This window comes from Agelaius phoeniceus, chromosome 15 (genome assembly GCF_051311805.1).
Source record: "Agelaius phoeniceus isolate bAgePho1 chromosome 15, bAgePho1.hap1, whole genome shotgun sequence".
Classification (NCBI taxonomy): domain Eukaryota; kingdom Metazoa; phylum Chordata; class Aves; order Passeriformes; family Icteridae; genus Agelaius; species Agelaius phoeniceus.
The window spans coordinates 6,634,884-6,662,456 of record NC_135279.1 but is presented as its reverse complement, the minus strand read 5'-3'; the positions used below and the strand labels follow the sequence as shown (position 1 = coordinate 6,662,456).

The following is a 27,573-nucleotide window of genomic DNA, read 5'->3' as shown; positions in this document are numbered from 1 at the left end:
TTAGAAAATTTGCAGCCATAATAGTCTGCCATTCTTTGTGTCTATTTCCCTTCAATTTCCTTTCTTGTTTTCCTTTTGTTTGTTTATCTGCTTGCTCCATTTGATTGAAATTGCTTCCTCGACTCTTGTTCAGTCGGAAGCTCTCCCAGGGTGTGCTGCCTAAACCAAACCCAGCAGACCTGCCACATCTCATCCCCACGGGCTGGACATGAAACTTGTCCCCATGGGCTGGACAGGGTTGTCTTAATGCGCCACATCCCTTCTAACCGGGCAGTGAGACAGACCTGGGCGGCTCGAGTGGGTGATTAACTCTGGACCTGAGCGTGTCTCTACATGCCGGCACAGTCCCCAGCAGCCTCCGAGGGCAGGGCAGGAATGGAGCAGCTCATTTCCCCCCTCTCTGAGGAATGAAGGGAATTTTGTGTGTGTGCATGCAAGTTGGGGGCAGCCAGCCAGTAACTTGGATGTGGCCCTTGAGCTTATCTTGAAGTCAGGGAGGAAAAGCTGAAACGATGTGATCCCGGCACCCTGAAATGACACCTGGGCTCTGCAGATGGGCAGGAGGCTGGGGACAACCTCAGGTTTGACCGCCTTTAGAAATCTGACACAAAGGGTGTGTGCACACTGGGGGAAGGATGAAAAGGCTCTGTGTCGGAGCCTGACGCCCCAGTTACACCAAACACACAGCCTGGGCCATACCCTTTGGACACCCCATCGTGCTCATCCCGGCAAACAGTGGGAATGAGGGGGCCTGGCGGGCGCATCGCGGAGCACCACGATCATCACAGGCACCCGGGGCGCGGGGATCTGAGCCCTCCCGCCGGGGGATTACCGCCCGCCTCACGGTCACCCGGGCCCGGAGGGGCGCGGAGCGGGGGCTGCGCTGGGAGGGGCGGGGGCAGCCCCGAGCCCCGCGCTGCCCCCGGCGCTGTCCCGGGCCAGCCCCGGCTCCGGCCGAGCCCCGGAGCCCCGCGCGGCCCCCGGGCGGTGCTGGCGGGGGGCGGCGGGGGCGGTGCCTGCCCGGGCGGCGGGCGGGACGCGCCGAGCGGGGCCGGGCCGGCGGAGCGGGCGGCGGCGGCGGCCTGGCGGAGCGGAGAGGAGCGGAGCGGAGCGGGCCCGGCGGCGGCAGGTACGGCCCGAGCGGGGCGGCGGCGCAGACAAAGGGCGGGCGGGGGAGCGGGCGGGCGGCAGCGCGGGCCGGGCCCGCCGGGCCTCGCACCGCCCCGGCCGGGCTGCGCCGGGAACCGGGCCCGGCGGGTCCTCCCGTCCCCCGCGAGCGGCGGCACACCCCGCCCGGCCCCGCGGCGGAACGGCCCGGTGCCCTCGGGAGGAGCCGGCCCGGCTGGAGCGGGGGTCCGGCGGGAGCCTCCAGCCCCGAGCCGAACCGCGGCCCCGCCAGGCCGAGGGGGTCTCGGGGCTCGGAGGAGGCGGCGAGGCCGCGCGGTGCCCGGGGCTGCCGTGGCCCCGCCGCTCCGGGCACCGCCGGGGAGCAGCCGAGGCCAGGCTGCAGCACGGTGCCAGGCGCGGGTGCTTGGCCTGGGGTGTCCCCGCTGCCCAGCGGTGCGAATGGAGGTGGCTAAAAGCGTGCGGGACCGGAGAGGCAGGGCAGCGCGGCCAGGACACCTGGAGGTGCACACCTTGCGCATGGCACAGCTGGCCCAGCCTGGCTGGCGGTCCTGTGGAGCGCCTCACCACCCCCTCTTGAAGAGGTCCTGGCATTTTCTCCCCTGCTGGTGAGCTCCTGGGCTTCTCGTGCATAGCTGTGTGTATTATCTCCCCAAGTCTTTTGGGTTTGCCTCTACCACCGCACCAGGCTGTCCCCTGCAGGTATGGGCAGCCCCTGATGCCCGGTGGCACAGAAGCCACAGCAGCTTGGGCGACCTTTGGCATGACCTGGAAGACTTTGCTTCCTATCGAGGCTGGTGCTCCCTCCCAGCACTGCAGTCATACCCCAGCACCGGGACTCTTCCATCTCATGATCCCAGTCAGCTGCTGCCACAGCACACCATGGGGATGGTTGTCTTCCCACTAACGGTGCTTGCAGGGTTGGGAAACCGGCGCCTTGCAGTGCCCCTTTGTCACCGGCAGCCTTAGAACAGCAGCTCTTCCTGCAGCAAAGCAGCACCTTTGTTACTCACATCTCGACAGTGGTTTTTACTGGGCTGGGCTGGTGAAGATGGGGAGGTGAACAGCCCTGTGCCTGCTCCTCTCAGCTGCACATGGGGACCACAGCTGAGGAAGCTGTCCTTTTCCAAATAAAACAAGCAGGACAAATTCAATAGGAAATAAGTTCCTCTCTTCTGAGTGAACTTGCCGTGGGTGGAGAAGAAGGAAATTAAACAATAGAAAAAACGTGCGGGGCTTGATATGGCAGGAAAATAAACCCCAATGCTGGTGGCCTCTGGCAAAATGACTGAGCATCTTCCCTTTGCCTGTGTCAGTGTTCATTTTGGGCAAGGACAGCAAAGGCAAAGCTCATGTTTCCCAGTGCCCCTCCATGGCTGGGGCATCCCTGTGTGGGTATGGGGAAGCCAGGACCGCCCCATGCCACCCATTGCCCAGCCCCAGTACATGCCGTGACACCCCACCAGCTGCAGCCCCCCAAATTTGCCCCTTCCAACCTGGAGCTGCTGGCACAGGGCACGGATGCTGGTGGGGAAGCCCTCACACACACAAAGCCCTTCCCGCTTCCTGTGCCTTTGGGAAGCTGGTGGGTCTGATACGATTTTGTTTCTATGGGGTTGGAAAATCCACGCCACCAACATACAGGCAAACAGACGTTTCCTGACAGGTTGTTTTGGGTTTTCCCCCCCTTCCTGTGTGTCTCTGTCAGTACTGTAGAACAGGACATATTTAATACGCTGTTGGTGGTAATTTAAACTGAAGGAAAAAGACACCTCATAAGTCAAAACCCAGGCTGGAATGAAGAGGGAATGATTAATATTTTCTTCAGTAGCATGTCATGGTGAAGTATGGCACAGTCGAGTGTGTCCCTGCTGCAGAGTGTCACCATCAGCACTTGCTTTTATTAGCAGGTTTGATTTTGGGGTATCTCTGGGTGCTGGGCTGAGGATAGAGGGCTGTGGTCCCACCAAGTTTCCCATCTTGGCCAGCTTCTGACTGCATGCTGGAGATGGAGCTGCTGTCTTGGCTCCTTGTACTCTGGGGCAGAGTCATGGAGGGTTTTGCTTAAAAGAGGTTTTTTTCTGCCTTCTAGATGTACGTTAATGAACTGTGTTTTTATTTTTGGCTGTTGAGGTAGAGCTTACCAGCATAAGGTTACGACTCCAGACAGGAGAAGCAAGATACTAAGTTTCTATGTCTTGTATTTGCTTCATGGCCTCAGAGGACAGGGGCTGCCGGTCTCTCACTGATGTTTCCAACCCTTCCAACTTCAGGACAGCCCTTGACATCCCTGTGAGTTTTTGGCTGAGGTGGTGGCGTTGCTTTGTGCCATTTCACATGTATGCTGGTGGTATTGGAACTTGACGCAGGGGCAGGAGGACTTGGGTGGAGGGAAAATGGGATGCTGCTTTCTTGGAGACCATCCTGCAAGCCTTGGGGGCTGTGCCCAGTCTGCAGGTGCTGGTGGGAGATGGTGCCCCTGTGCCCACTCTGTCCCCAGGTGTGGAGGAGCAGGACAGCCCTCATGCCGGACTCCTGGAAGGGCTGGATGAGTCCCACCCTGTGGACACAGAGAGATGGTGGCATGTAGCTTATGATTCATGTTGTTTTCCTGCAAAAGCCACTGACTGTAATGGCAGAGCTGGCAGAAGACTGATCAATATTGAGCTATAAATCCCTCTGTGACTGCAGCCAGCGGCAGGGACTGCCACTGGGAGCACCTTGGTTCCCATGTCCTCCCCAAAACCAGCAGGACCTTGCTGCAGCCTCCAGAAACAGGACACTACGTTCTGCACTACTTTCAGGTGGCACAAGCCTTCCTAAAGGGGTTTAGGAAGGTCAAATGATCCCTAAGTGGGAGGTATCCCAAGAGGAACTGCCCTGGTATTTATGGTGGGCATGTCCTGAGTTCAGCCCTGCTACTGATCTGGTCAAAGCTGTGGAAATACAGATTGTCTTGGAGTGGTCAAGACTCTCTTCTAGGACCTCTGCCCTGTTATCCTGCTTCTGCCAGGGAACACAAAATATCTTGGAATTTACATTCTCTAATGTAAAGCAGGGAAGAAGTGTCTCCTGTCTCTGAGCCTGGGCATGTTGAGGGTTGGATGTAGTGAGGGATGTCCAGCTCAGCTCCCTCTGCCTCATGGGGAGATGTGTGTCTCACCCCAAAGCTCTGGGTATGCTTAGGAAGGATGGCAACCCCTAGGATGTTGCTGCTCCTTGGGATAGCCTGCTGCTCTCCTGGCTCTGCTTCCCATGTCTTGGCAAAACCCAGATACCTGGATACAGGTATCCAGATACAGGGCTACAAGTAGTAACCTTCTAGCTATTTGTCAGCACCCCAGCAAGTATTCACCTTCCTTCCAACACTATCTGCATCTTCACAGCCTTGTACAGGCCTGCAGCCCCAGGGCTTGGAGCTCTTAAAGAAAGGGGATGCATTAAAAAGCGTTAACCACAGTTCTGAAGTATGGCTGTGAGTGCTGTCAATGCCTGGACACGTGGCTCAGGCCGTTTTCAGTCTCCTCCATCGGCCTTGATCCATCCCTTGCTGTGCTGGTGCACTGCTGGTCTCATGGGTTTGCGTCAGAGAGTGGGATTGAGGCCAGGAGGGAAGGAGTTGGTGCAGGTGGGGCATGACAGGTTGGTTCCTCCAGCGTTTGCTTGCCTTGGAGCCCCTGCAGAGGAGAAGGAGGGGACAGGGCTGATGCTAGAGCAGAAACCAAACCAAAGCAACATACTTATCCTGGATATGCCATTAGGTCCCTGCAGCCTCAGACCTGGATCTGGAAGTAGGAGAGGCAAGAGGCAGCTCAGATGCTTGTTGGGGGCAAGTGTGGCCTTTGCCAGTGGTGTTCCAGGGGGGGAAAACAAAACAAATCTTGCAAGTGTTCACTGTGCCTGTTCCTGCTCCCTGTGTTTCCCCTGGGCTGCTGAGCCTTGCAGCCTCTGGTACATTTGAAGGGTGACAAAGTTTACATGCAGAGGTAATGTCTTTTATTAGCCTAACTAATACCTTTAGGAAAAAACAGATGTGCTCTTGGGCCTGCGAAATGCCTGTGCGGCCAAAATGTGTTGCTTTTTCCAACTGTGTCCATTGGTCTAATAAAAGATCTGACCTCCAGCCTGTCCTGGCCGTGACCTTGGAGCGTGCTGGCCCTGGAGGCTCCTGCCTGTGTGTCAGTGTGTGCTGCCCAGCCCTTCCCAAAGGACCTGCCACCCCAGGAGCCACCCCAGGAACACACCCACGGCATGGCAGGGGCTGCTCTGACTTCTCCTTCAATACTGGCTGCCAGCACCTGGCCCTGAGGCTGCTTTGGGCTCCTGGCAGTGTCTGCAGCAAAATGGAGATCAGAGGCAGCTCAGCAAAGCACTGGGGCATCAGGCAGGATGGATGTGGTGTGACAGGAGCATCCCGGGGAGCCCCTGGGAGGAGGGAGCAGCTCCATCCTTGCAGGGATTTCTCTGGAATGTGGGCACTGGCAGGGGGGTTGGTTGCTCTGTGTGAGCTGGTCCATGCTGTGGTTTTATGGATTCTGCTTTGCAAAAGTGCTGGTTTAGGGCTGGGCTAGCACTCACAGGGCAGCCTGTGCCCTCCTGAACAGCTGGCAGGATGGCTCTGCTCTCCTTGCTCTCCTACCAGCTTGGGAAGCTGTCAAGAAAAGGAAGCAGCTGGCCCATCCCATGGGCCTGGCAGTGCTGCCGTGGCTGAGCACAGGGAATCGCTGCTGCCTCAAGGCTCTCTGAGATCCAGTGTCACCCTCGCACCCATGGCAGGACCAGCATCTCTGCAGAGAAAATCTGGCCCAGCCAAGTGTCAGAGGCAGCAAAAGGTGGCATCAAGGGGCTTTCAGGCCTTGATTTTTTGGGTAGGAGTCCTCGTGTGACCTGCCTGTGAGAGGGCAGGCTGCCACTCCAGTGAAATATAAAAATGCATGTGAGATTATTTTCCCCTCATCCTTTTCCTTTTTAAAATACTTGGGATTCAGACCCTGATTGTCCAGAAAGGCTCTTGGGTGCTTGGAAAGCCACAGGAACCGACACGGCACATTTCGAAGCAGGAAAACCCAATTCATTGAGTGGATTTTTTCCCCCTGTGAACCCACTTAAAATTCATGGGGAGTTTTGTCGGTAAGAACCTGTTTCAATTAACAGACAAAAGAAACTCTCCTCGTTAAGCACCTCTTTCAATTAAGGTTTGGGAGAATTCCCCAAGCTCTGCTCTGAGGCTGTTCCCAAGGATTCAAGGACAAAAAACACCCCTGAGGAGCAGTCACCTGTGAAGGGCTTCAGCTTTTTTGGGGGGGCTGCAGTGGCACAACCCAAACCATAACCTGGCCGTGGGGCGTTGGGATGTTTTGTTGGGATGGTGTTGGGGATCATCAGTGCTGAGGGATCAGCTGCCCAACCCCAGTGTCCCTGGGGCATAGGAAAACTAATGACTGCTGCTAATTGCTGGCCTAGTTTGTGGAGGAGACTGATTTCACGTGGGTATTGGGAGATGGTGAGGTGCTCATCCAGATCAGAGTGCTGAGGACAAGGAGGGTGGGAGCCACTGCTGCCCCAGGATCAGAAATGGGTTGACCTCTGCAGAGGATTCCTCTGTACAGCCTCACTGATGGGGCTGGGGAACAGAGTGGGAGATGGGGATTAGCAAGGGCAGGACCTTGGGATGTGGGTTTGAGATGTGGGGTTTGCTAGAACTAGTCTTAGAAACCCACCAGTTGGGCTTACCAGCTGCTCTGCCATGAAAAGTTTTAATTATGGGCTTCCAGAAACCTAACCCAGTTTTTAGGGATTTAGATTTTTTAAAAAAAATTTATTCAGGTTTTTTTCTCCCCTAAAAATTCAGCATATACATGCCACACACACTGAACCTTGCTTTTTCATCCCTCTGCAGGCAATGAGCTGTTCTCATGATTGTTTTTTTGAAGAAAACCTGAGAAAAACATGACTTTTATCTTTTGCAGTAAAACTGAAGTGCTAACAGGGCTTTGTGGGTGAAAAAAATGCCTCTTCCAGAGCTGGACACTTTGACTAAAAATAAATTTTTTTAAGTGAAAATTCTTAACCACTTTCACTGGTCTCATTGCTCATATTGGTTTCATTCCCCCAGGAACAGGAAGGTGGTGGGCAGGCAAAGCCAAAGGTTTATTTCCAGAGCAGAGTGAGTGTCAAGGGGAAGCTTAGTTCAGCAATCCAGGTGAATGCTCCAACTGACCAGGCTCTATAAATCAGATCTTAACAAAAAAGAGCTGAGAAAAAGGGAGGATTTTCCTGCTGAAGTCCTCCTGGGGTGGAAATTCTCCAGACCTTATAAATCATGGATGAGTTTTCCTGATACTCCCCTGTGTCTGGTCATACCCAGCCTGTGCAGGAAGGGGAGAAGCTGAGCCATGTGGGTTTGCAGTGGGAGCAGCACCAGTTGCTGCCTGTCACTGCCTGTCCCCGGGGCAGCTGCTGGGGCTGCCCTTGTCCATTTATAACCTGGCACCTCTTGGGCACTGGTGGAAGGCTGGTGTCCTCAGGAAAGGAGCACTGGGATTGTCCCTCTCACAGAGCAGGGTTTTTTTCTCCCTGGTAGGTTGTAACTACTGTTTGCAAAGCACTTAAGCAGCCTGTGTAATTACTACTAAGATGCTCCTTATCTGGCATTACAAAACCTCTGGCAAGTGGGTGACTGGGACAAGCTCCTTTCTGCTCCTCTGTGTCCTTCTCTGTGTTTTCCCCTCTCTGTCTGCTCCTGCCCAGACACCCAGGCTTTGCAGCTTGGCAGGAGGCAAATGGATGTCCCTACAGCTGTCCAGGTCTCTTGGGCCCGTCCTAAAGGCTCATCCAGGCTGTCAGGACATGGAGATCACCAGGAAAAACTCTTGGTTTTGCAGTGGCTGAAGTTTTTATTCTGACTTTCTCTTCCTGGGCTGCTATGGCTTAGTTTCTTGTGACTCAGGGATTGTTCCCCAGCTCCAGGGGCATCCTGGTGGGATCATCACACCACCACACACCACAATAAAGGAGATCATCTCCTGATTGTGCCTTCTCTTGGTCAGTGGGTCCAGCTGTGGCTGGGGAGGAAGGAGATGGGGACAGGGACAGCCAGTGCTCCTTCACACCCTGAGACAGCTCTTTTCCCTTGTCAGTGCTTCCAGCTGCCTGCAGATATTTCCAGTCATAGCTGGGATCACTGTCATTTAGAGCTGATAAAGGCAGCAGTGCAGAGATGGGTGTTTAAAGGCCATTTTTCCATGCCAGTTACTTTTTCATTTTCAAAGCAACCTCCCCTGTCTTGAGCTTGCAGTTGTCTCCTGAATAATGTGATGGCATTAATCTCTTCTCTAAGGACATGCTTAGCTCAGTGGTTTTAGATCTGTAGCCCTCTAAATATTACCAGTGAGTGAAGGGGATTCCCTCCAGAGGGAACTTAAACCTATTAATAATAATATGGCTGCCTCTTGTGCATCTTTTACGGGTAGTGCTGATTCCCATGGCTGCAGGGCACCACTTGGTGATCTCTGGGGATGCTGGTGAGGTGTGAGAGAGACAGAAGGTGGGGTTGGATGAGCACTATCCACCTGCTGGGGGCCTGAGCCCCAGCCTGGCCAAATTTAGACCTTCCAGTAGCCTTTTGCTTCCAAGTGGGAAGTGCAGCAGATGTGTAGGTGGGGCTGATCCATCCACATTCCCTGCAGTGGTCGGAGAGGGGAAGTGTTGGAGCGAACAGGAGTGATTGCAAATCACTGAGCTGTGCAATGCAATTTAGCATCCTGCCTCTAAATCCTCCTCCATCCATGCTTAACCCCCAGGGCTGGCTCACATGGAGAAGTGGAGCTGGCATGGTGCTGAGGAGGTGATTAATCAGCACTGGTGGGTCTCTCCCTGCAGTGATGAGGAGTGAGAATCAGGGGTGCCCACCCAAAGGGTGCCAGCAGGAGAGGAGCAGGGTGACCCATCTGGCTGTGATGTTTAAGATGTGGCTTCATCTCTGTGGGTTGAATGTTGGAGGTTTTGGAGCTGCTAGAATTGGGGACCAAGGTTCTTGCACAGAATCTTGAAGTGTTTTCTGCATGACAGTGGATGCCTGCTCTCCTCCTTCTGCCCTTTCCAAAGTAGTGTAAGGGAATGTGTGAGCAATTTCTTGTTCTGTCACACCCGTAGTTTTGAGCTCCCCTCTTGTTTCTGAGCTATGGGCTTGGGACAGTTGATTTATCCAACATATGGGACTTGTGAACTGCCTGATCTTCACTGCTTGCACCTGCAGCCAGACCTATTCCACCCCCCAATAAATCAAACCCTGCTGTGGTTGTCTTTTGGGATCACTGACCCTTCCCTGTCCTCCGGATCTGTTTGCACTTCCTTGCTTATATTCAATCTTTGCATCCCTGCAAAATCTCACTGGAATTTAAAGGAAGAGTGCTGTAAGCCACTAATGGAGATGGTTTCATTCCCTCTCATCCCATCTGGTGCCTCCCTGACTTTCTGGGGTGCAGTGGTTCCCCAGGCAGTATTTATGGAAAATAACTCTGAGCAGGGGGAAACCACCATCCCCAAACTGCACCAGGGGGTGTGTTTTGAAAAGCTTTTCAAACATGTTTCCTTTCCTCCTGCAACTCTCTTAGATTTGAAAAGTAAAGGGCTTCCCTGTCCCCTGGTTGTGCTCCGTGCCTGTCCTGGGGTCGGATCCGGCTCCGCAGGGCGCTCCGGGCTCCCAGCCACGCCGGGAAGCTGCTTGGATGCTGATTGTGTTTGTCAGGGCAGCCGGATTAAGAGCACAGTGGCTAAGCCTCCTCACTGAGCCTCCTCTCCAGTGGAGTCTGTGCCAGGGCATTGCTCAGAGACCCACGAGAAAAGAGCATTTTCCAGGGCTCTTTCTCCTGGGGTCCTTGATGTGCAGCTGTGGCTGAGCACCTGCCTGGTGATGGGAGCCTGCCAGCACCGATTTTGGGGGCCTGAGGTCTGTGTGTGAGACTCAGGGTGACATTTCCAGCTGGTGCCTTTTAAACAACCACTGTGGTTTCAAAGGCACCTTAGCAGCATCTAAAAATCAGGTTAAAAGGAAGTTTGACCCCAGCTGTCACCTTGCCAGGTCTTGTGGTTTTTTAAATTTTACCATCTTGTTTCTGTTTTTGTTTTAGAAAAGCTGTTGGTCTCAAGGACTTGTTTTGTGCTTTTGGGCATGAACCTGCTTCCTTCTCTGGCAATGAGCTATCCCACCACTGCTGGGGCTGTGCATGGGTTTGCTGGGCAGGATGCAGCCAGCACCCACTGTGCAGGGGGAGGGTTTGCTCTGGCAGTGAACTGGCAGAGCAGGATTCCTGCCTGCTTCCTGCCACACTGGCAGGTCCCTGGGGCAGGATGCTGCCCATCCCAGCCCCAGCTCTCACCTGGCTGCTCCGGGGGTCCAGTGCTGGCCCCCTGTCTGGGCAGGCTTTAACGTGGCAGCCTGGGGAGACTCAGCCAGAGTCTGGCCGGAGATGCTGTCTCCAAAGCCTGGTCATTAAGTACCGGTAATTAAAAGCTCTTAGGAGAGAATGGACTAATGAAGCGCCCTTGGAAATGGCAGGTGATATAAATGCAGAGTCCTCTTCCCTGTTTCATGGAGGGTGGAGCAAGGATGGGCACACCATCCTATCCATCAGCTGCTGGCTCTGGTGCTTGGCATCAAACCCACTGCTGCCATTTGCCTGCCCATCACTGTGGGAATGCAGCTGCCAGCACCCTCTGCTCCTGGCAGATGAAAGAAATGGAGAGGGAGTGGGATGGCACAGCCAGGTGCTGGATAATGCATTCCCAGCTTGCTGCATCCCTAGGCAGGGAGATGCAGGGAAGCCTCTGCACAAGCACATCCCTAAAATCAACAGACCTGGAGAAGTGCCCTGTCCCAAAACCCCAGCAGGGCTGTTGTCTCAGGGATGCTGGAGGGGCAGAAGGACTGAGGTGGAAGAGACAGGACACATCTCAGGGGGGCTAAGGAGAGAAGGTGCAATCTCTCTTGGTTGTGCCTGGAGATCATCCATGTGCACAAAAATAAATTACAAATCAGTAAACCCAGGTGTTCCACCATGCTCAGCACAGCCGACAAGGGGAGATTGCTGGTGTGTCCTGGAGATGGTGAAGGAGGAGACAGTGATGGAGGCTGCAAGGAGACCAGCTGCCAGCAGCACCTACAGAGGCCTGGCTGAAGCAGTGCCATGTTGGCAGGATTGGGAAGCACTGCCTGGAGCAGGAGTTGCTGCTGGGAAGGGCAGGGATGACAGGATTACCCTGCCAAGCCCCAGCCTGTAATCCACAGTGCCGCTCAGCCGGCCACGTTTAATCCTGTTAGGAGCCCGGCTGGTGTCAGCAGGAAGGGTGCTCAGCCACGATGCTGGCAGGGCACAGGGAGCTCTCCCTGGGAGGAGCAGGGACTCCTGCCCTTGTCCCCAACACTGATAGTGAGTCTGGGAACAATGCTGTGAGTCACTTCTTTTCCTTAAACGCATTGCCCTCATCAGTCTGTCTCCTAGTTGGCTTCACCTTCTGGCAAACAGTGCTTATTGTTTTCCTGTTCTTTTTTCAAATGAGCCTTTCACAGGGAAGACAAAAATATTCCCAAGGTCCCTTTGGCTCCATGTGGTCACTCCTGCATTCCCATCTCGGTGACCTTGGCTGGCGGCTCCTGGCTCAGCCTTGAGCCACCCTGCTGGCAGGCTCCCCACGTCCCTCCCGTGTCCCTCCCTGCCAGCCCAGCTGGGCCATGGGGGCTCAGACCACCCCCCATTCTCCCTGGCAGAGTGCAGCTCCTGCTGGGCACAGGCAGGAACGGGCTGCTTCTCCAGCTGCCTGAGGTACCAGAGATTCACCAGGGGCTGGGGGCTCCCCTCCAGAGCACCTGGGGAGGCACCTGCACTCCAGGTGCACCCACAGCCGGGATCCCACGGCGCGCCGCACTCCTGCTGCATCCCTGGTGCCACAGCATTCTTGTGGCAAGCCCTGGCACGCCAGCGAGCTCGTGAAGACTCTGCTGGGGCTGTCAGGCTGGCAGAAACAACAGCAGCAGGTTGGCACTGTCCCTGCCCTCTCATCCCACCCCTCTCTCTCAGGGTGCCGTGTGGAGCCGGGGAAGCAGGGATCAGCCATGCCCACATTCCCAGCAGGATCCACGCCGAGGCCGCCTGCCGCCCCCTCGCCCCGCTGAGGCCATGGAGCTGCTGCTGCTGCTGCTGCTGCTGCCATCACCACAGGAATTTTGGCTTGGCAAGGGGACTCTTGGTGCCTCTGCCATGGTGACATGAAGCAGACGGCGAGGGACGCCGGACTGCTGGAGGGGAGAGAGCCTGCACAGGCAGCCTGCTAGTATTTTAATTTATTAGTAGTATTCAATTTGATTTTACCTGATTTTTTGTTGGTTGGTTGCTTGCTTCTTCCCCTCCCCGGGGCTCGTGAGGGGAGGGGGTGGGCAGGGGAGAGGGACCCCGCCTCACCCAGCGGATGCAAGGATGACTGTGCTGGCCAGGGCCCGGCGGGGTATCTGGCAGCTCTCTCCGCAGGTGGTGTTGCTCCTGCTCTTTGCCTTCTGCCTGCTCAGTGTTTTCATCTCTGCTTATTATTTATATGGGTGGAAAAGGGGCTTGGAGCCCTCTGGGGACGTGGCGGGGCCGGACTGCGACGAGCCCAAGGTCGCCCCTTCCCACTTGCTGCCACTGAAGACCCTCAAGGTGGCCGACTCCTCCCGCACGGACCCCCTGGTGCTGGTCTTTGTGGAGAGCCTCTACTCCCAGCTGGGCCAGGAGATTGTGGCCATTTTGGAGTCGAGTCGCTTCAAATACAGGACAGAGATTGCCCCGGGGAAGGGGGACATGCCCACGCTGACCGACAAGGACCGGGGACGCTTTGCGCTCATCATCTACGAGAACATCCTCAAGTACGTCAACCTGGACGCCTGGAACCGGGAGCTGCTGGACAAGTACTGCGTGGAGTACGGCGTGGGCATCATCGGCTTCTTCAAGGTAAGGGGGTACAAGGGGCAAACCAAATCCCATGGCCAGGCCAGACGTGAGCCCTGTGTCCTGCTGCCCCACCAGGACTTTGCCCTCCCCATGATTTCTACAAGCAGCATGAGTTGGTGTGGAGCACAGGCTTCTAGCAGAGAAGCTCTCCCTTTGGAAGGGGTGTGTGGCCTTTGGAGATTTTGGGGGAAAAAACACACTTCTGGGATCAGTCCAGTTGCTTTTAGCACTTGTTTTCCACCAGTGACCCTTGCTGGGGTTTGCCAAAAGCATGAGCAGATATTTTGCCCAACAGCCCTTCTTCTGCCCAAGGCTCCTAGCCTTGGGGCACTTTGCACATAGGCCATGAGCAGGAGTGAGTGTGTGAGGGGGATGAGGGCACCCCATTCTCCAGAGAGGAAAGAGAGAACCCAGAACCTGGATCTCAAGGGGTGGTGAGCTGCTGCCTCTGTTGCCGTGGCTGTTGGTGAGCCCCTGCCTTGTCCCCAGTGTCCTATCTCCTGTAGCTCCCATTTTCCCCATGCAGGCCAACGAGAACAGCCTTCTGAGTGCCCAGCTGAAGGGCTTCCCACTCTTCCTCCACTCCAACCTGGCGCTGAAGGACTGCAGCATCAACCCCAAGTCGCCCCTGCTCTACATCACACGGCCCAGTGAGGTGGAGAAGGGTGTGCTCCCCGGGGAGGACTGGACTGTCTTCCAGTCCAACCACTCCACCTACGAGCCCGTCCTCATGGCCAAGACCAAGTCAGCTGAGTCCATCCCTCACATGAGCGTGGATGCTGCCCTGCACACCACCGTGATGCAGGACCTGGGCCTCCACGATGGCATCCAGAGGGTGCTCTTCGGCAACAACCTCAACTTCTGGCTGCACAAGTTGGTCTTTGTGGACTCTGTCTCCTTCCTGACTGGCAAGAGGTTGTCTCTGCCCCTTGACCGCTACATCCTGGTGGACATTGATGACATCTTTGTGGGCAAGGAGGGCACACGCATGAAGGTGGAAGATGTCAAGGTGTGTCTGTGCTCTCCTGGATGGGTGGGCGGGGCTGGACACTTGTGCTTGCTCAGGGATGCTCCAGAGATGAACTTTCCCGCTCCCCTGTCCCTCTGAGAGCCCCTCTGCAAAGTGCTTGGGGACGTTGGTGCTTGCCCTGATGTGGCAGCTGTCCCTGAGGCCACGTGCTGAGGACACTTTGCTTTCTCTCCCCTTCTCCCAGGCACTGTTTGACACCCAGAACGAGCTGCGCACCCACATCCCGAACTTCACCTTCAACCTGGGATACTCAGGGAAATTCTTCCACACAGGTGAGGAGGGCAAGGGCACCGCTTCTCCTGTGGGTGCTGTACAGCTGGTGCTGGGGCACCAGTTGGTGCTCAAAGACGGTGCTGTCAGGGCTGTAGGAGAGTCCTCAGGCATCCCACCCCATTCTTCCATCACCTGGCCACCAAGAGGGGCTGGCCCTCCCTCTGCCCCAGCTGCTCACACAGCTCTCTGTGCTCAGTGGTGACAGCAAGTGTCATGCCACAGGTACTGATGCTGAGGACGAAGGTGATGACCTGCTGCTGTCCTACGTGAAGGAGTTCTGGTGGTTCCCCCACATGTGGAGCCACATGCAGCCTCACCTCTTCCACAACCAGTCGGTTCTTGCTGAGCAGATGACCTTAAACAAGAAATTCGCTGTTGTGAGTAAAATGCTTCCAGTGGGGTTGCTTGTGGTGAGGGCAGGATGGTAGAAGAGGAGCAAAGAAGATTCCCAGGGAATGCCCCCTTCTTGCTGGAGCAGAGGGACCTGGTGACATTAAGTCATGTCCCCCATGTTGCAGCTGTGTGGGTAAATCCATTTATGCTCTAGTAACTAGAGCTAAAAGATTTATCTGCAGCAGCCAACTTGTTGCTGTGGCAGTGAGCTGCCCCAGTGGCTGTTCAAGGGGAGACTCTGTGCCCTGCAGCTGTGCTCACCTGGCCTGGAACCGTGGGGATGCAGAGATGCAGCCCAGGGGGATGCTCAGCCTGGCCCCGTGTGAACATGTGCTGGAGCCATGGCTGTGCTGGGAGGCTCTGGCTGGTGGAAACTCCCTCTACAGGCTGAACCGTCAGGGACATGTTTGATTTTAAAGGCAGGCTCTGACCTTCAGCTTGGTCTTGGGCTGTCCTTTTTGTGGCACTGACACCAGTTCATGCTGTGATTGACTGACAGCTGTCTTGAATCCAAACTGGTAAAGCCAGACCTGTTAATAATTGGATCCTTTGGCCTACGAGAGGGATCTTCAACCTAGCTTGAATTTATTATCTGATAATTACAAGTGCTTAATTAGAGAGAGACCAGACCTTTCCTACTTAGGATAGGCAATGTTCCAGCTCAGACTTTCCAGGCTGTTTTGTATCTACTGATACAAACCAATCTGCAGACCTATATAGCTGTACCTCCTCATTCTTCACACAACAGCTTGCCTGTGGCTGTTCTGTGGGTGACAACAGAAGACAGGGACGAGGATGGTCTGGATGAAGCAGAGGAGTGGGTGTCCACCCAGCATGGCTGCTCCTGGGCTCCCTTTTGTGGAGACAGCAAGGCGTAGGAGAGGATGCAGAGGCACAGCCTTGCCCTGGTGGCTCTGCAGAGGCCCAAGTAGACAGTTTGTAGCTGGGGATGGAGAGGGGTTGGTTTGTGATTTTGGGGTCTCCACAGTCACCCATTCCACACTGTTCTCTGCAGGAGCATGGCATCCCCACTGACATGGGGTACGCTGTGGCCCCCCACCACTCGGGCGTGTACCCTGTGCACGTGCAGCTGTACGAGGCCTGGAAGCAGGTTTGGTCCATCAGGGTGACGAGCACGGAGGAATATCCACACCTGAAACCTGCCCGCTACCGCCGCGGCTTCATCCACAACGGCATCATGGTGGGTGCTGGCCTTTGTCTCTGGGCCTCTCTTCTCCTGCCTCCCCCACCAAAACCAGCACCTTGAGATGTGGTTTCTGTGCGGCTCCAGTTTGAGGGGGTTGTTCCCCCTTGCTCATCCTGCATGGGTGAAGCTTGTGTGAGGACAGTTTTTGGCTTTTCCATCTGTCCATGTCCTTCCCTTCTGTGTATGGATTCAAGTCAAGGGTGGTGAGGGGCAGTGGAACTGGTCCTGGCCTTCAAGGGATGGAGGTCAGGTTCCCCCTTTTTGTTGGGAAGGGAAGGAGACCCAGCTCTCAAAGCCTGGAGGAGGCCATGTGGCCATTTCATTTCCCTGGCTCTTTCACCTGTTCCATACATACCTTTTTTCCTGCCCCAGGTACTCCCCCGACAAACCTGTGGCCTGTTCACACACACCATTTTCTACAATGAGTACCCTGGTGGCTCCAGTGAGCTGGACAAAATCATCAACGGGGGTGAACTGTTCCTGACTGTCCTCCTGAACCCTGTAAGTACTGCCCAGGGACAGACAGACAGACAGATGTCTTGCAGGGCTGTCCTGGCCCTGCTGTGGGAGATGTCCCCAGTGTCCTCAGTCAGGGTGGGGCCATTTGTGGGATGGCTGCTGGGTGAGGCTCCAGTAACCCCTGCTCTGTCCTCTTGGCTCCAGATCAGCATCTTCATGACCCACCTGTCCAACTATGGCAACGACCGCCTGGGCTTGTACACCTTCAAGCACCTGGTCCGCTTCCTCAACTCCTGGACCAACTTGAAGCTGCAGACATTGCCCCCCGTGCAGCTGGCACAGAAATACTTCCAGATCTTTTCTGAGGAGAAGGACCCACTGTGGCAGGTACCCCTGTGCCTATAGTAGGGGGGCTGTTCTTCTTTATTGTGCTGGGAGAGGGTAGTGGGGTACAGCTGGCCCTGCTTTGGGCCTCAGGTAGCTTCCAACCTGGATTTCTTTCTGGTTCCCTGGGTAAGATGTGGCTTTTCACCTCTCACTGGTTCTGCAGGCAGTGCCAGAAAGGGATTTGTCCTGTAGATCTGGAGACAAGCCCAGTCTTTGTCCTGCCTGCTGAGCAGGGTGGCTCCCCTGTGTGTGCTGAGGCTGGAGGGGCTGAGCAGTGGTGGGGTCCCATCCAGGCTGCTCTGTCTCTGATCCTCCACACTGTGTTTCAGGATCCCTGTGAAGACAAACGACACAAGGACATTTGGTCCAAAGAGAAGACCTGTGACCGATTCCCAAAGCTTCTCATCATTGGGCCTCAAAAAACAGGTGCTTCCCTTCACCTTCAGTTCTGTGAGCGTGCTGGGGGACTTGACAGGACCCACAAAGAGCCTCTGTCAGCCCTCCTGCCCTGAAGCAGAGCTTGGAGGGAGGTTTGGCCTGTGTAAACTCCCTCTTTCTGTCTGTCCAAAGGAACAACTGCCCTTTATCTCTTCCTGGGGATGCACCCGGACCTGAGCAGCAACTACCCCAGCTCGGAGACCTTTGAGGAGATACAGTTCTTCAATGGACACAACTATCACAAGGGCATCGACTGGTGGGTCTCTGCATTGTGGGGACTGTCCTGGGAGTGCCCATAACTTTGGGAAGGCGAGCAGTGGTGCTGTGAGGTTTCCCTTCTGAGTATCTGAGATGTCCCCTGTGAGGGCGGTGCTGGGGCCATCTTGTGGTGCCTGTCTGCCAGCCTCACACTGTGCCTCCCCCAGGTACATGGAATTCTTCCCCATCCCCTCCAACACCACCTCTGACTTCTACTTTGAGAAAAGTGCCAACTACTTTGACTCTGAAGTGGCTCCTCGGCGAGCTGCAGCCCTGCTGTCCAAGGCCAAAATCATCACCATCCTCATCAACCCTGCAGATCGAGCCTACTCCTGGTATCAGGTCAGCCTCTGCCCCTCCCCTGGGTTGGGCAGTCCTGTGGCATGGTGGGCTTGGCTTGGGATGCGAGGTGACTGTGGCTGAATGAGGACACATCATGGTGGCCTGGCAGCCCCTGCACCTCGTGGGCAGCCCAGGATTGGGTTATTACCCTGGGGACAAACCTGCCTTGCTCCTGCCTGACAGCACCAGCGAGCTCACGATGACGTGGTTGCCCTGAAGTACACGTTCCACGAGGTGATCACGGCGGGGCCCGAGGCGGGGCCGCGGCTGCGGGCGCTGCAGAGCCGCTGCCTGGTGCCGGGCTGGTACGCCACCCACATCGAGCGCTGGCTCAGCAGCTACCACGCCAACCAGGTAGGGATGGCAGCAACCTGCCGCAGGCTTCTTTCATGGGAAACCCTTTCCTTAGGATTTTTTCCTCCTGAGAAGCTGAGAGGCCTCAGGAACAAAATGTAAACAATGGTTATCTGCTGCTGTGGAATGCAACAGGTGCATCTGTGATTGGTCTCATGTTGGTTGTTTCTAATTAATGGCCAATCACAGTCCAGCTGGCTCAGACAGAGAGCCCAAGCCACAAGCCTTTGTTATTATTCCTTTTTTTTCTCTTCTTAGCTAGCCTTCTGATGAAATCCTTTCTTCTATTCTTTTAGTATAGTTTTAATATAATATATATCATAAAATAATAAATCAAGCCTTCTGAAACATGGAGTCAGATCCTCCTCTCTTCCCTCATCCTAAGACCCCTGCGAACAGCAACCAGTCCTACAGCCCTCACCCACACAAGGATGTGGGGGAAAGAGATCTTGCATCCTTCCCCTGGGAGCTGGTTTTCTTAAACTGTACAAATTACAGGGAGAGGAGTAAAAGTACTTGGAGAAGGGGCAGAGGGGAGATGCTGTGCAAGAAGGGAGCCTGGTGATGAATAACACACAAAGATGGCCTTGTGTGGGTTGTCAGAGCAGGGTTGAAAGGGAGTGGGGCAGAGGGCTGTGGGTGGCTCTGCAGGGTCACCCAACACTCACCCTCACTCTTGGCCACACAGCCCTGGGGCTGCCCTGTCTGGTGTCACCATGGCATTGAACAGGACAAAAATAGCAGGTGAAGCTGCCCATAGTTCAGGCTGTCTGCAGGGAAAAAGGGAGCTGGATGCCAGCCCTGCTGTGACCAACACAGTGCAGCACTGCTGGAGAGTAAGGATCAATCCCTGAATGATTTTTCCACTGTTGATTAACCTTATAAAGTCTTATTAGTTGCCTGCTGCTAGTGTAATTGCTGTGTTGCAATCCCAGCTGCCTGTGGGTTGGGTAGCCCTGAGCAGAAGCTCTGATATTGTCCTGGGTGGGTCCTGGCCCTGGCTTTAGTTGCATTTCATTTTCCAACATCCAGTGTAAGGGAGCACCAGGGCACATTGGTATTTAATAGGTGTCCTGGTGGCAGATTTGGCTCCAGGGTGATCTAAGGTGTGTTGAAGGTGTCCTCTTGCCTCAGGAGAGCAGGGCTGGGAGGCTCTGCCTCACCCCTCTGCCTTGCTCCCTGCAGATCCTGGTGCTGGATGGGAAGCTGCTCCGAACAGAACCCGCCAAAGTGATGGACACGGTCCAGAAATTCCTCGGCGTCACCAACTTCATTGATTATCACAAGACCCTGGCGTGAGTCCTTGCCCAGCTTCTCCTTCCTCCACCCTGCCATTGCTCCCATGCACTGTATTGCCCTGGGGACACTGTCCCAGAGCAGCCCCCAGCCCTGGCCTCTCCACGGAGCTGCTGTTGAGTTGGATGAGGCTGAGCTTTCACCTGAGACTCATCCAGACACTACAGTGAGGTCACTCCAGGCAGCCCAAGAGCAGCCCTGGGCTCCTGGAGCAGATTTCAGCATTTGTGACACAGATGATGGTATTGAGCCCTGGCACTCCATCTCCTCATAAATGCTTGAGAGCAGCTGCTGGCTGTGTGGCACCTCTGCAGGTGTCACCTTGCTCTGAGCCTTCCATTAAACCCCACTGTGGGAAGCCTCCAGAGCTCCCAGAGAAATAATAATTTACCTCTGCCAGGGCTTGCCTGTGTATTTGTCCACCCAGGTGCTCCTGGGGCACTTGAGGGCATCCAGGAACAAAAGTGCCACAGAAAATGGTAATTAAACCCAGGTAGACTCTGTGCTCCCTCATCAGGGCAATGAATGAGCCTTGGTGAACTGCTCATTGCACAGCTGCAGGGGGAACCTGTGGTACCAGGGGGTTGATGACAAGATGTTAGCTGGGTTGTGGATTCCAGAGGTGGAGAAGTGCCCTGTGCAGGGCTGGACAGCAGTGGGACCTGCTGGACAGGATGTCCATGGAAGGTGTGAGGGGGATAAGAGGGCTGAGGCAGAGCTCTCACTTCACAGGTTCGATCCAAAGAAAGGATTCTGGTGTCAGCTTCTGGATGGAGGGAAAACGAAATGCTTGGGAAAGAGCAAAGGGAGGAAGTACCCCGAGATGGATTCAGATGTGAGTATGCAGAAAGCCTCCTGGGCTGGTCCTGAGCAGGGCAGGGCTGGGCTGGGGAGCTCCAGGCTGGTCCCCTGACTCTCCTCTCTGCTCTCCCGTTGCAGTCACGCTCCTTCCTGCGGGACTATTACAGGGACCATAACATAGAGCTCTCCAAGCTCCTGTACAAAATGGGGCAGACTTTGCCCACCTGGCTGCGGGAGGAGCTGCAGAGCACCAGGTAGCTGCTGCTGCCACCCCCCAGCAATACCTGAGCGGGGCTGACCCTGTGCCAGCAGGACCTTCTCAGCAATACCTGGCCTTGGAGGGGACCCCAGGAGCACACAGCATCACTGGAGGCTTGGAGGGGATCCCCAGGAGCACAGGGCTCCACTGGAGGATGTCTGAGCAGCGATCCAACTCTGCAATCCCTGTGCTCCCACCTCTCTGCCTGCCCCACACCTGTATCTCTTTCATTTTATTTTTCCTTTTTAATTCCTCGTCACTTCCCGCCCTGCTCTGGCATAGGGAAGTGGCACAAATTCCCCCTTTCTCTGCTCAAAATGGGTTCCAACTGCCTTGGCCTGAGGGCAACACCCAAGCTGTCCCTCACTTCCTGGTCCGAGGGTGGAAGAGCTGTTGTGGGTGCACTGGTGGTGACTTTGCTGAGCTGGAGCAGAGGGATGGAGCTGGTGGAGACCTAAAGCACAGAGGAAACCAGACCCACTCCTGCCATCAGCCTCATGGCAGGAAACAGGAGAGTTTGCTGGATTCCCCCAGCACCTGCTCGGAAAAGCTGAGAACAAGGTGGATTTTTCTTTCAAAGACTGGGGCACCATTTCTTTTGTCATCTCTGTCATCATATTCCAGCTCCTCAACCTCTGGCTCCCTTTCCATGGGCAGTGTGGTGGGAATGTGGCCTAGCAGGAGAAGGGGCTGGCATGCTGGTCTGGGCATACTGGTCCCAGTATGCTCATGACCCCCAAGCCCTTCCTGCACTCTTGTACACATGTGGTGTTTCCTGTGGTAAAGCCAAGTGGTGCCCAGCACACCCTGGCTTGGAGGAGAGCTCGGGGACAGAGCAGACATTGGGATAATGGCAATCAGAAGAATGCTGAGAGAACTTCAAACCTCTTGAATATTAAAAATGAAAGTATTTTAATAATGCTGGGTTTTACGGGGGGGGAGGGTGGTGTTCATTTGGTTCCCATTTTGCAGGGAGGTGTTTTTTCTTCAGTGCCAGGATTTGTACCTAAACCCCGAGGGTTTTATGTGGTCTCTTTGGTCATTAGACATGACATGGACAAAGGTCAGAGGGGAAACAGGAGGGTTTCCCAGTGGGAGACACATCTTTGTACCAGTGGGGCTGCACGGAGCTGCAGCCTCTCCCACGCCCTGGGATTGCTGGCAGAGGAGACTGAGCCATCACGGGTTTGCTGGGATAAGGGCCCACGGTTCCCCTTGGATGGAGCTGCCCTGCAGGATGTGGGATGGCAGCAGTTCCATGGGAGGGGAGGCAATGCCCAGTGCTGCCCGAGGGGGCCAGGGCAGTGGGGTGGATGTCTCACTGCCCAGCTGGCAGCAGCATTCCCATGTGGATGTTTCACAGGAGCCCTGTAGCCACACCTGGGGCCATGGGGGCTGTGCTGGGGAGGCTCCCAAGCACTGGTCTAGGGTCCTCTTGAACCAACTGCTAATAAATGGGGGGGGCTCTGGTTTTATTTGCTGTTGTTGCCTGTGTCTCTCCTCGCTGGCATGATCCAGCCCTGCCCCTGGGGGTCCTGGCTGCCTTTGGGCCCATCTTTGGGGGTTTGGAGGGGGCTGTGTGGGAGCAGCTCTCCATGCACGAGGTGGCAGCAGCTCTCTAGTCCTGGATCCGTGCACACTGCACAGCTCCCAGAGCCTCCTCCTCCTCCTCCTCCCGGGACAGCATCCAGCACCGACTGCCTGAGCACTGGGGAGGGATCTGGGGGCCCGGGGGTCCCTGCCTGCCTTCTCCCCCCTGCCCCACGGTCCATTCCCTGCCTGCCCGAGCCTGCCCGCCCGTCTGCTGCCTCCCCGCTGCCTTCCCGCCCGGCCCCTGCCGAGCGCTGCAGGAAACCAAGACGGAGCCTAATGAATCCCAGACGGGTCTGTTTGAACCTGTCCGAGTGACAAACGACGTGTGGTGCCGAAGGAGCCGCCGGATGGAGGGAGGAGAGGGGGCTGCAGGGGGAGATCTGGGGGGAACGATGGAGCTGCTTGCCCAGAAGAGGAGGCTGCTCATTCCCTGAGCTCATTCCCTGGAGCACATCCCGGCCATGCACCCACCATGGTTCCATTCCTGTGTCCCCATGCCCAGGAAGGAGCAGTGTCAGGGGCTGGCCTCCAGCCCCAGATGATGTGCAAGGAAACCTCCGTCTTGGCCCTGGGCTGCCCCAGGTGGGCCCAGCTGGTGCTCAGCTTAGTCCTGAATTAATTGCTTGTTAATTACCAGGGTCATAAGCACAGCTCAGTTCCATGCCATGGCCATGGGGTGCCCGGGAGGATGAGGAGGTCTCTGCCCTCCCACAGCCACAAGAGAGCCCTGTGTGAGGGAGGATCTCTTCCCCTTGCCTGTCACCCGCCTTGGCACCAGTGATGTTTTTTAGCTTCTGCCAAAAATGCGCAAAGTTGGCAAAATCCTTTCTGGGCTGAGGAAGGGCCAGAGGCTGGGCAGCTGCAGCCAGCAGGCTCAAACCCTCACTGCCCCCGGACTGCAGGGCTTGTCTGGGCTGTCCCTGCTGCAGCCTTGTCCTGCAGCCCCTACTGGGGACCCCACGGCAGCTCCTGCCCAGCTCTGAGCTTCCATGAGCTGCACGGGGCACTGGGTGGCAGTCAGCAGCTTCTTGGGGTTCCCAGAAGAGCAGATGAGAATGCTCCTGGCAGCCCCAGCCTGCAGGCAGGACCACGGTGGCCATGGTGAGGGCTGGCTTTGCCGCCCACAAACTGCTGTGGGGTTGGGTTCATCCCTGATGGCTGCATTCTGCACCTTGATTCATCCTGCAGCGTGCCCTGACACGTCCCCTATCCTCGTCCTGACACATCCCACCTCCGTGCCCCAACGTGTCCTGTATCCTCCTGGCTGTTGGGATGTGCAGGATGTCTGCAGGAGGGACATGGAGCACAGCTGTGCCTGGGCTGCTCTTCCCATGGGGTCAGGAGTGCTGGTGGTGCCACAGCCCGCCCAGGGGCCAGGAGGGATGCAGGGAAGGGAAGATGTGGCAGCAGGGACGATGAGGCTCACCTGGCTGGGCACAGGGTTGGAGGCTGCTGGCTGCAGGCAGTGGGGTAACGGATGAGAATGTGCCACTGAATGCAGGCACTGCATGCAGGGACCTGTTGTCCCCTAACCCTTTCCTTGTCCCCAGCACAGCTGTACAGACCAGGCCTGGATCCCACCCCTAGGTGCCTCACTTGATTTAAGACCCCCCAGCCCTGGGAAGGAGGGGTTGGAGAGGGGTTTTGCAGGGAATGAGGTGGCAGTGGCAGCAGTTGGGGTGCATGTACACCCAGCCAGCTCCTCCTGCCTGCTGCCAGCAGTGCCCTGGCTCCCTGTGGCTGTTGGGAAGCAAAGCCCTGCAGAGGGATATTGTGCCTTCCATCATCTGGTGAGCAGGGTGGGCGGGGGGACAAGAGACAGAACTCTTGGATGACTTGAAAGCCATCTCCTGTGTTGGCTCCCCAAAGCAGATGGAGGTGGGGGTGCTCAGCAGTTTATGGGTGGGATGGGTTCCTCCTCCATTCACTCTGTGCTCTCCCCAGCCTTCTCAGCCTGCTGAGCCTCGACATTTAAATCAAGCTTTACAATGAGACTCAACAGAAATCAGAATTATTTCAATCAAAGTATGTCTATACCACGGATTTAGGTTGAAGGAATCTCACTGTCACTCCCCCATCTCTGCTCCTCCAAAGAGGCACACAGGTATGGCCAGAGCCCAGCAAGCTCTGGCCTGTCCAAGACCTTGGCTCTGGAATCCATGGAGGAGTCAGGACAGGCCATGGGCACTGCTCTCTCACAGGCTGTGTCTGCACCCAGTCAGTAACAGAGATCCCTGACCATGAGGAGCCCCCTGTCCCTGAGAAAGGTGTCCCCAGCCCAGGTGAGGGTAAAGCAGATACTGCAAATATTTTATACTGTGGCAGGACTGTGAACACAGCAATGGCTTCACCTTCTTCCACAGCCCTTTGCTGCAAGCTGGGGGCCTCCCAGGGGATCTTGTCATGGACAGGGAGGTGACAGAGGTGCTGCTGGTGAGGCTCTGGCTGGGGTCGTGCTCCTGCAGGGTGATGGGACCCTCATGGAAGGTCAGATTCAGGGCTATTGGAAGCCTCCTGAGGCCCCATGTGGTGTCACACAGTGCTGTGTGCTGGGAGGGGACTGTGGCCATGCCAGGCCCTGCTGGAGAGCTGGGTCCCTTTGCATCCCCCCCACAGCTGCTGGGATGTGACCTTGGCTCTGCAGCCCTGACCCTGCTGCATCCTTGTCATGGGACCTGTGACTGGAGAGGGATGATGCCTAGGAGGGGGGAACAGTGCAAGTCAGCACGTCCTTGAATAAAAGCCATGCAAAATATTTCTTTTAATGCCTCTCATGATTTTGAAGTGACATATTTACACTTTGTGATAAAACAACACTAAATCCCAGTGTCTGAAAAAGTCAATGTGTTTCTGTTACATGTTCATCTACCCTGTGACTACAAAGCTGATATAAATCGTTTTGTAGATCTACATTTTCCTGTAAAGATTTATAGCTCTTGTTTCAAAGATACAAATGTATAGAATGTCTCCTATACATGCAAAGACATTTATATATAAGGTATTTACAACGCCTAAGACTGTAAACACAAATTGCCCATTTAAATGTCACAGCCCAAATCAGAAAATGCTGGGGATGCAAAATAGACTTGAAATGTCAAAGGACAGATGATGAAAAGATGTTTCTTCCATCTGGGAAAATTCTTATAACCAATTTCCATTAATCCCAGCTTTCCGGTGCCTGCAGTTAACCCCGTTCTGCGAGTGCTGCTTTTGCAGAGATGCGGTGATGGGCAGCTGGGCCCCTCCAGCCCCCAGGGCTGGTGCCCCCCTCAGCATGCCCCTCATCCCAGCCCTGCAGCTGCCCTCCCTCCCCACCTGCAGCCCCTCACCCTGCATCCCGCTGCCCTCCCGAAGGCGCCTTTGTCCCTTCCCGCGTGTTTGTGATTGGAACCAGGTGTGGGAGCAGCTCTGGGCCTGGGGGCAGCAGGGGCTGCTTCCCTGGGCTCTGGAGGCAGGGAAGCAGTGGGTTGTTCCCCCCCCAGAGGGGTTGCAGGGGCACAAGGGGATGAAGTGAGCACTGAAGGGGTGACCCGAAGTCCTCTGGCTCCTGCTGGAAGTACTGATGGCTGGCAAAGCTGGGACCAGGCAGGTTTTGCATGAGTGGAAAAAGATAAAGGCTGATAAGGAGGATCTGGTTTAATAATGCAGGGGCCAGCTGGGAGGCAGGCTGGGGTGTCCTCTCACATCAGGAGGCCGAGGATGAGGAAGGGGTGTGGGGGGATGCTGAGCCCTAAAGAAAAGTGAAGGCAGACACTAAACAAGGCTCCAGACTCTGAGGGGGGCAAAGGGTGACAAGACGTGTGTGATTCTGGCTGTCCTGGCAACTTTTCCTTGAGCAAATCCAGCTTCTGGCCACGTCAATGCAGATGAAACTTGTCTGAGCTCAGGGAGAGGCAAATCCCATGCTGGTACCAGCACATTCCCACTGCCAGGGGGCTGGCACTGCTGTGGGGGTGGAACTCAGCCCACACAATCTGTAATTTTCAACCATTTTAATACTTCTCCTTGTCATTTTAAGCCCCGTGGGGACTCGGTGCCCTTTGTTTGTTAATGCTTTCAGGTTGCTGCCCTCCCCAACGATCCCAGCACTGCCAGAGCTGCTGGAGCATCCCCCGTGTGTCCCTGCCCTTGCTCCTCCCTGGGGCAGCATCTGCAGCTCCTTTTCAGGGCACACTTGGGGAGCGAGAGAGGAGAAACCCGGGAGCCAGGGCTGCTGCAGGGGCTTTCCAGCTGCAGGCACAGAGCAGGGAAATGTTAAAGGGTTCCCGCTGCTGCACATCTGGCTTGAGTTTCACCGCTGGAGCCTCCCCGCGCATCACGGGGGTCGCCGCTGCCGGAGGCCCCGGGGCTTGGGGAGCCGTGCCGTGGATCCCAGCGCCGGGGCGGGCAGGGGAGGCTCCGGGTGTCCTTTCCCCCCGCACTGGGGGCTACAGAGCCCATCTCAGCTCCCATCTTCCCAGCCCATCCTCCGCAGCCAGGCGTGAGCAGCCCAGCCCTGCTGACGGCTCAGGCGTGCTGGGATCGCCGCTGCCACCCCCGGGACCCTCCCCTCGTCCCTCCCTGCCACCTCCACCCCGCTGCCCTCGCCGGGCTTCGCCAGGGGGCTTTCCCCCTTATCCCTCCCATGCAGGACATCACCTCCACCCTCCCCTGCCCCATGTCCGGCAGGGCTGGGGGTGCTGGGATTGCAGTAGGAGGGGGTTTGGAGCCGCACGGCGAGCCGGACCCCCAGTCCCGGCTGCCACCAGGGTCTCTTCCGCGGGCCACACACATCCATATGGATATTTACACAGGAAGGGAGCGAGCATCCAGCCCTGCACGGCCGCGTGGCTCCCCACGCACACCCCCCCCCAAGCCGTACGGACCCAACACGAATCAAACGCCTTGGAATGAGCCAGAATAAATATTTTACGGTAAATTACCAAGGCTAATAATTATAAAAATCTGTTCATATAACCCGGAGCCAGGGAAATGTTTCCAAGCAGCTGGTGACCACATGGGTGACGGTCCCCAGCTCCCCAGCTGGGCTGGGGGAGCCCCCCTGCTCGTGGGGAGCAGCCCAGGGTGGGGATGGGGTGGGTCTGGGGTGGGTCTGGGGTGGGTGTTCTCCCTGGCTCTGCTGCTGGGCTTGCTGGGGGGTCTGTGAAGTCCCGTGGAAGGCCTGGAGTCAGGATTTCCTGCAACAGCGACTGCTGATGGGGTTTAAGGAGGGGATGGTGTGGGGAGGGGAGGTTCAGCTGCCCATGGGATGGGATTTTTTTTACCCGTTCGGCCACTCAGAGATGACTTTTGGTGCGCAGCCATCCTCCCCAGCCAGCAGGATCCAGATCTGCGCCTGGCCCGCAGCTCTGCTGGGATGGGGCTGTCCCTGGGG

At 56.1% G+C, this 27,573-nt stretch overlaps 1 protein-coding gene across 1 annotated transcript; it reads left to right on the top strand.

Annotated features, from left to right (window-relative positions):
* The first annotated feature begins 982 nt into the window (after nt 1–982).
* On the top strand, nt 983–22,081 carry NDST1 (N-deacetylase and N-sulfotransferase 1). Its single transcript, XM_054642787.2, has 15 exons — nt 983–1,129; nt 12,204–13,109; nt 13,636–14,118; nt 14,324–14,411; nt 14,635–14,789; nt 15,821–16,006; nt 16,385–16,513; nt 16,676–16,858; nt 17,188–17,284; nt 17,429–17,552; nt 17,722–17,896; nt 18,080–18,250; nt 19,436–19,545; nt 20,279–20,381; nt 20,486–22,081. Exons 2-15 carry the CDS (start codon nt 12,600–12,602, stop codon nt 20,603–20,605), a joined length of 2,634 nt encoding a protein of 877 aa, XP_054498762.2. The 5' UTR covers nt 983–1,129; nt 12,204–12,599; the 3' UTR covers nt 20,606–22,081.
* The last annotated feature ends 5,492 nt before the right edge of the window (nt 22,082–27,573 follow it).

Bases quoted from the DNA above. Each gene is read 5' to 3' on its own strand.
- NDST1 (XM_054642787.2), top strand. From the start codon at position 12,600: ATGACTGTGCTGGCCAGGGCCCGGCGGGGTATCTGGCAGCTCTCTCCG. The intron at 17,897-18,079 runs GTCAGCCTCTGC...CCTGCCTGACAG, and splicing joins GAGCCTACTCCTGGTATCAG to CACCAGCGAGCTCACGATGA. The intron at 20,382-20,485 runs GTGAGTATGCAG...CTCCCGTTGCAG, and splicing joins ACCCCGAGATGGATTCAGAT to TCACGCTCCTTCCTGCGGGA.